This window comes from Phalaenopsis equestris, unplaced genomic scaffold, assembly GCF_001263595.1.
Source record: "Phalaenopsis equestris unplaced genomic scaffold, ASM126359v1 Scaffold000002, whole genome shotgun sequence".
NCBI lineage: Eukaryota > Viridiplantae > Streptophyta > Magnoliopsida > Asparagales > Orchidaceae > Phalaenopsis > Phalaenopsis equestris.
The window spans coordinates 63,533,066-63,541,491 of record NW_018164444.1 but is presented as its reverse complement, the minus strand read 5'-3'; the positions used below and the strand labels follow the sequence as shown (position 1 = coordinate 63,541,491).

At 33.1% G+C, this 8,426-nt stretch overlaps 1 protein-coding gene across 1 annotated transcript in view; it reads right to left on the bottom strand.

The window, feature by feature from the left end:
- Nucleotides 1-7,296, bottom strand: part of LOC110019539 (glucan endo-1,3-beta-glucosidase-like) — an 8,909-nt gene extending 1,613 nt beyond the window's left edge. Inside the window, exons 1-2 of the mRNA XM_020717241.1 lie at nucleotides 7,277-7,296; nucleotides 7,091-7,155 (exon numbers count right to left, since the gene is read on the bottom strand). Coding sequence (XP_020572900.1) covers nucleotides 7,091-7,155; nucleotides 7,277-7,296 — 85 coding nt within the window. The remainder of the gene's footprint in view (nucleotides 1-7,090; nucleotides 7,156-7,276) is intronic.
- Between the last annotated feature and the right edge of the window lie 1,130 nt (nucleotides 7,297-8,426).

Sequence of the window (8,426 nt, the reverse complement as noted above, 5' to 3'; positions counted from 1 at the left end):
TCGTGTTCGGCTCGTCAAACGAGCCGAACACAACACACTTTTTGAGCTCGAAATATAAACGAGCCTCGTTTACAACCCTAAATGCATATAACCTAAAAAAAAAAAAAATCGCATCTTTAGCGTTGATAATTCTTTTGGATTCTACAAATTTTTAAAATAAAAACATTACTATTCATTATTATTAGTTAAAACATTAAATCATAAAAGTGATAATAATGAAGAAAAATGTGCGTTGGATAGGAAAATAAAGTAGAAATAGAAAAATTATTAGATATAAATATCGTACGTGCGGATGACCAATCACAGTGAAGTATAGTTGACGATATATTCCGTCATGATTAGCATATCCGGCATGATTAGTTTTGTCCGAACATACAGTTAGCCATATGTAATAGCAATTCGAACCTGTAACGAGATAGCTAAGAAGCAATCCAATCCCTATAATAGCGAATAAACTAGTAAAATTTGCCATCGCTAGCTCATACAAAATGGTCAAGGTTTATATTATTTTTATGATCAAGTAGAGCAGCCAACCGCCTCATTAAATAGGGTTGCATTAACGACCCGTTCCAAAAAATTCATGTTAAAATTGTAGAAGAAATGATTACAGCTTGCAAGAGATACCATGAAATGGTACAAAATCTTAGGAATTCTATAAAAAAGAATTTGTAAGAATTGATTTTTAGATCTGTGCATGAGAATGTGACAAAATTTTGAAGAGAAATTTCTTGTGGAACATTTTATGTTTTTTTTTCTAATTATTTTTATTTTTTTTAAAAGATGTGGGCTATAAAAATCTTCAAACATGATATAACTTCAAATTCTAAGCCATTAATTTTCAAATATGCTAACTCTATCATAAAAAATATTTTTTATCTTTTGAGTGATGTCAATTTTAATTATTTTATTTAAAATTGATTATCATGATAAAAGGTAACAAAAATAATTTATTTAAAATTAACTATTCAGGCTTTATTGAGTTATAAGTGTTATTGTGTCTAAGACATTGAAAAAAGAAAGAATATACATCATAGGGCTTATGGTAGGCTAGGCTGATGTCGTTGTGACAACATGCATGCACATGCTTGTAAGGGCATTCACAACCATTAGCATATATATACATGCATACATGTGTATGTAGCAATATGCTTGTATAGGTGCTTACATTGCAGTGAGTAGGCCAAGCACCCATTCATAAGAGCTAGTTTTACTCTTGTTTTTTAGGCTATGATGCATGGGGTTTCCCACCCTTTCTTTTTCTCCTTGGCTGGTTATTATATTAGATGTTAGACTAAGAATTTCTCACAAGTTATTAAAGATGTATAATGTGATATGGAAGATTATTAGTGATGCTTCGATATTATGAAAAAAAAAAAAAAACAATTCACAAGGACTTAAGATTGTGCCTTATTTCAGGTTATAAATTTCCCCTCTAGATGATAGCAAGTCTCACATTTTCTATTGAATCTCTTATAAGCTCCAGTTCATTCACTTAAGAAATGTTAAGCACAATCCTACTGAGAAGAAATATAATTTATTTTCATAGGCTTTTGTGTGTCTATACAAAGAGTAAAATGCTATCGCACATATATGGGCTGAGTTTGGAGATAATCAAGATCTAAAATGCTCCTATGATAATGCTCTATTACTCTATTCCTCCCCGGAAAGATGAATGGACTATTTTTGTTGGGTGGACTAGATTTGAATTTTTTGATATGGACATCAAATAAAAAATTAGTAATGCCAACATTGACCTTGGCTTTGTTGCATTTAATTCATATGAGTCCATCTATGTGATATGCTTGGTAAATGGTATGAACATTAAAGAGAAATAAACAACCTATTGAAAGCTACTGTGCAAATTTGAAGGCTATAGAAGGATTCAAAAAGTCTTCAACAATATTAAGGAAGCGTACGGTGATATTATGTAAATTCAAAAATTTTATATTTATTTATCTATCATGTTCTCATTCCTTTTTGAATGTTGAACCATGAAATCAAGTTGTTGAAAGTAATAATGCATGATGAAATCCCATTTGTTATAATAGGAGAGTAATCTAGATTTTTAAGAGCTAATCATACATAAGAGAAGAAGACATTTATATTTTTTTTAGATATATAAACTTTGTTAGAGTTCTACTATTCTATAATAGAGATACTGGCCTCAATAAAAGCATAGTGACATCCATTTCTTTTTGAGATTTAAGCCTTCTGAAATTAAAATCATGTATCTCTTAAGCCATTAGCTTGGTAGAGGTTGAAGGCTCTTTAGTAATTTTTTTAATAAGCATGTATCTTTTAAGGATTATGCTGTTTTCTAAGATATTTAGAGATGCATGTCCCTTTTTAACTTTTGATTTCTAAGATTTCTGTATATATATTTGTTCTTTTCAAAACTTATATCTTCTGAAGTTTGTTAATATACTTTTTATTTTCCTTTTGTTATGTATGAAAATTTTTTATTAGCTATATCTTTAGAGGCATATTCCTTCTAAGGTTTTAATGTATCCATAACTTTTGATATTTTAAATTTCTATGATTTCTATATGCCTACACCTTCTCAGGTTTTTAGCCTACAAAAACTTTAGATAAACCAATTGTCGGCTATTTTTTTTCTTTTGAAAATAATATTTTAAAATTTAATTTAATACAATATATAATGTAATTTTAATTTTGTGAAAAATGGTATATATATATATATATATATATATATAACTAAGCATGATACCACAAGTGATATATCATCTCAAAAAGATGAGTGTATCAATTATTGGTAGGCTTAACTATCTAAACTTAAAAGTTTATGACTCTATTTTAGTCTGAGAATTTTATAGCCGACAAATTCCCCTATCTAATGCACAGATTAGACAAGGTTTAGATTAATCTGGGTTCTTAATTCTCTATAGAGGCAAACCCCTAGAGTTAATTACATCATAGACAACCGAAGTCACCTAAGAAAACTCTCGATTAAGATTTCAAGAATTCAATGTTTAGGTTTCCACGATTGCTTGTAGGAAAGGTCAAGCGGGATGGGTTCAAATAGGAACAGTTACTTCCAGAATCCAAATGAGCGAAAAGTAGGAGATGTCGAAGATAACGAATAAGATTCAGTGACATCTCAAACTAACCTATGATTTGACTTTACATCTTTGAAAAAGAAATTATGTGATATTTCAGTCTTGTAAATTATTTAGATATTCAGGAATTATATTCGTATATCATATGCAAATGACCCAAGAAAATATGGGGAATTATGTTATACCGAACGACGAACTCGGAATCCTAAAAAGTTTAGAACTTGAATTGTATGATATAAAATAGAAAGTCCTAAAAAAAGTGTGAGGATTTACATCGGACTAGACGAATTTAAACTTATTGAAGTTCGGTTGAAGCTCCTCTTTCCATCTTCTGTTGTAGTCTCGACCATTGTCCGGAGATGAATCGTCACTCGCTCGCGTCGTCATCTCGTTCTGAGAAAAAGGATAAAGAAAAGAGAAAACCATGCCTTGAACGGCTTATCCTAGGGTTTTATACAAACATGCTAGGAAAACATTATTTAAAAGTATGAATACAGATGAATGTCTATAGCACGATGCCTTATAGGAAATGAACAACTGTGTAGTAAAGTGTTGTAATAGGGAAAAACTGAAGGAAAATTATGAATTATGAAAGTAAAACAATATAAAGAAAAGAAAGACTGTGCAATAAAAAAAAATGCAGTAAAGGAACAAAACTGAAACAACTAAATGTACCTGATTAATTCTGGCGATGTTACAAAACATATTACAATTGCATAATATAAACGGGTTAGATAAACATTTGCATATTATAAAAGAAAAGCTAAGTGATAAGCATATAAAAATTTAAAGTGGGATATTAGCTTTTAATTTGGGGTTAGGCTCAAACTAGACATCTTTTTCTCTTTTATCTCGATCCCACAGGCAACTGATATATCAAAGTCAACCAATCAATATCAACTAGAGGTCACCAACGAATCACCCCTATAATCAGGCAGCCTTAGACCCTATCGTTTAAAAGATGTGTGAACCCAAATAGTATGTGGACTTATTTTATTGAATGTATAATATACCCATGTGAGATAGTATCTGAACTTATCAGGGTGCGGTGCACATATATGTGATATTAGGATAAGTGATGTATAGTATCTGAACTTATCGGGGTGTGGTGTGTATATCTAGACTTTCAAAAGAAATAAAAATTCTTGTGGTATTTGTCATGTGGAGTGTCTAGTGTGTAATATGTGATGTGTTACAAATGTAGTATCTGTCGTATAGAGTGTAATGTGTAGTGCCTATTGTGTATTGTGGTATTTGTTGTATAGTGTATGAAATGAGTATATGTTCCTTTTGCAAGTGTAGTATCTATATAATTGTGTATCTGTTCTTTTCTAACTACCAATTCTCAAGCCTTTTGAAAAGGGTTAGAGCTACCGACGACTTAAGGGGTGAAAGGGCATCGCACTAATTGAATATCGATTTTTATATTTTCAGCTATAAGAAGAGCTGAACAATGGTTCTTTGCATCATTGTCTATCGCCCCACACCTCAAACTTATATCCCACTCTAAATGTTTCATATGCTCTTTTTTTAATGAGAATTTATTATTCAAATGAAATCTCAAATGAAATCGAAACGTATAAAGTCCCAACATAAACTTTCACAATTTCTGAATTTAAATGAAATGAGTATAAAACTTGCTATAACATTCTTTTCAATAGCTAAAAGAACTAACTGCAACTTTCCTAATAAAATATTAAAAGGGATATTACACTAACACTGTAGTCAATACGATTCAAAGAATTATGCATCTCAGTCTTCTTAAAATATCAAACAAATGAATATATCATCCAAATCTTTCTCACAACAGTGAAACCACTAAGCTGACACAGAGGGATCCAAATATATATATTCTCGAGTAAGGCAGCAAAGATAAACAACCAAGCATGTATTCAAAAGTATAAGAATGATCTCCAACATATATTCGAATAAAGGGCAGCAAGGAGAACAAAAACTGAGCCCCAAACATATGTTCCAAACCATAAAAATGATTTTCAGCATGTATTCGAACAAGGACAGCAAGAATAGGAGCAAAACTGAGCCCCAAACATATATTCCAAATTATAAAAAATGATTTTCAGCATATCTTCGAACAAGGGGCAGCAAGGAGAAAAAAAACCGAGCCCCAAACATATATTCCAAACTATAAAAATGATTTCCAGCATATCTTCGAACAAGGGGCAACAAGGAGAACAAAAACCGAGCCCCAAACATATATTTGAAATCATAAAAATGATCTCCAGCATATCTTCGAACAAGGGGCAGCAAGAAGAATAAAAACCTAGCCCCAAGCATATATTTCAAACTATGAAAAAATGATTTTCTAGCATATCTTCAAACAAGGGGCAGCAAGGAGAACAAAAACCGAGCCCCAAACATATATTTCAAATCATAAAAATGATTTCCAGCATATCTTCGAACAAGGGGCAGCAAAGAGAACAAAAACCGAGCCCCAAACATATATTTCAAATCATAAAAATGATTTCTAGCATGTACTCTGTTGTGAGATATTTTCTTCCTGACATAGAAATGAGACGAAAAAGAACACAAGCAAACACAGATCATTTACGTGGTTCGATCCAACTGGATCTACGTCCACGGAAGAGAATCAATCAAACAATTCACTAAGGCAAAAAAAATGGAGAATACATAGCTTATACATAGAGATGAGCCTTCATCTTCCTTCTATGATCTCCCTCTCAAGCGGCACCTTGATACAAGGCCTAAAAATGCTCTCCTCCTCTCTAGCTCTCTAGTTATTCTCTCATTATTCGTGGTAGCTTAAGATCTCTTCTCTTGCTCTCCTAAGTCTCACACCCTCTCTATTTATAGAAGCAAGAGAGTGATAGGTGGGAGGTAGGTGGGCGGTAGGTGAGCGGTAGGTGAGATGTGGTAGGTGAGCGATGCCACATTACAAAATTGTCCTTTTACCTTAGTTCAATAATTGAGGGTCAAAATAACATATTCGAACAAGGGGTAGCAACAATAGGAGCAAAACCAAGCGCAGTAAAACAACTGCTCAAAGCAAAAAAAGAGACTTCAACATGTATTCAAATAGGAACAACAATAATAGGAGCAAAACCCAGCCATCAAAACAGCTCCTCAAAGCACAAAAGGAACGTTTCAGTATATATTCGAATAGAGGGAACATCAGGAAGCAAAACCCAACCACCAAACCCAATTCTAGTCACTTGAGGAGATAATCAATCCCTAATCTTAAAAAAAAAAACATTTGATTCAGATTTCAGGATGTAATAAGGAAAGCTAAACTTCTTGTTTAAAACTTCCAATGCTTAATAATTTGAAGCCATAATCCCACAAAGAAAGCTGAACTTCTTATTGGACAATCAAATGGTGTAAACTAAAAAAAAATCAGAAAACATAAATCAAACAAAGAACCCATATATGACAGGGGGCTTCTTTTTTGTTTAGAAAATATAAAGAAAACCTCAGAAGCAGTGGCAAAACAAGGATTCCGAAATTCCCAAGATAAATTGCTCACAGAAACATAAGAAAGAAATCCAGCTTATGATAATGTAAATCTCAGTTAATAAGAGTGATCACACTGTAGTATGCATCCCTTTCTCACACTGTAGTATGCATCGATCACACTGTAGTATGCATCCCTTTCTTTTCTTTTTTTTTACCAATTTTAAATTCACTTTTTATTCTATTTGCAGATGAAAATGGAGAAAATAATAATAGCTCAATAACAAACTAATCTTCCTCAAAAAGCATCATGTATCCATTGATCCTTTTTTTTTAAAAACAATATTATGCTTCAATGTTTAAGAACTACTAATGGTGTAAGCCAAAAGAAGAAATCCAATTCTTGATAAATCAAAGTAAATTTCACACTGATTTGCTAAAACATGAAAATCCATTTTGTAATCCATGAGAAATGAGGCAAATACTAACGAGGAGAAGTTCCGTAAATAAAAAAAAAACTATGTTGAAGCCATATATTTCATCCTGCAATCAAGAACAAAACAAGGAGAAAGGAGAATTCTTACTTCCAGAGACTGTAAAAGAAAACTCAGAAGCAGAAAAAATCACGAGAAGCACCAGCTCTATGTTCCTCCTCAACGTAAAAAAAAAAAAAAATCGCCACACGAAAGTCTATCCCACGGGGTATTTGAGAAAAAAGGAGATGACGAGAAACACCTCAAAAGGCAAAGAAAATGCCCAAACTCAAGAACAGGAAGATTAACGGACTCATTTAGGCGGGAAAATCAGTTATAGACGGGCTACCGGCGAAGCCATGAGCGACGAGGGGGGAGATGACCGGAAGACCCGCAAGAAACCCTCAAGATTCGGTCAAGAGATGAGAGGGAAAAGGAGTTTCGGAACGCAAGCGTGAAAAAAGGTGTGAGGTTTATTTTTTTATTTTTTTTTAGGGATTTTAACTTTTTATAAAAGGGATTTTATTATATTTTTTTTATTTAAAAAGAAAATATCAAATTTTATGCAACTTATTCATGTGCGGCGTCATAATAAAATGGGTGTCCTCTCTAGCTAAAATCGACGTTCCGGACGTGACGGCGGGGTCCGTTTCGTCATCTGGAGTCACCCGAATAAATTCGTCGACGATCGCGCCAATTTAACTTTAATTCGTGCGTGTTGCGGAAAAAGAAGTTATTTTGGTCCAATCGGATCGTTTAACCAGCGAATTGTTAACCGATCTTCGCCTAAACGACAACCATAATCAAACACATCGCTCGCGGTGGCAAGTCAAACGTCGTACACGTCATGGTGTCCACTTATATCTTTCAAATTTTTATAGGAGTTCAATTTGAGCTTCAATATGTCGGCTTTTCAATCGACTCAATCGAATGTTGAAGATTTGAAACCGTTCATATGAAACTTCAAAGAGCGAAGAAATGACTCGAATTTCTAAGTATCATGGGTCACAGTCTAGTCCTCTAAGAGAGTCAAATAGAAAATCATAAGACTAGATCCTAGGGTATCTAGGGAAGAGAAAAGAAGGCCTCACCAATATCTTTCAAGGCATGTGGTCTTTTGATATTATTTTTTATATAGCTTTTATGAAACTTATGCTCGCTTAAATATTTTGGATTTACATGTACTTTATAAAGTTATGCCATCATACTTTTTTGTATGGTCCTCTACTTTTGGAGAATTACGTTTTCTCATATATTTTTCATGAGAAAAAAATCTTATTTATCACTTGCTTTCATGAAATTTTTTAGTGATGACCCTATCTGCAGCTTCTTTTCCATTCAAGAGGTTTTGTGTGGATCGAGGCTGTGTGGGATCCTTCAAATAAGTGCGCTTTCCAATACTAATATATCGCCAAGACTAAGGGCCCGTTTGGGGCAGCTTATAAGT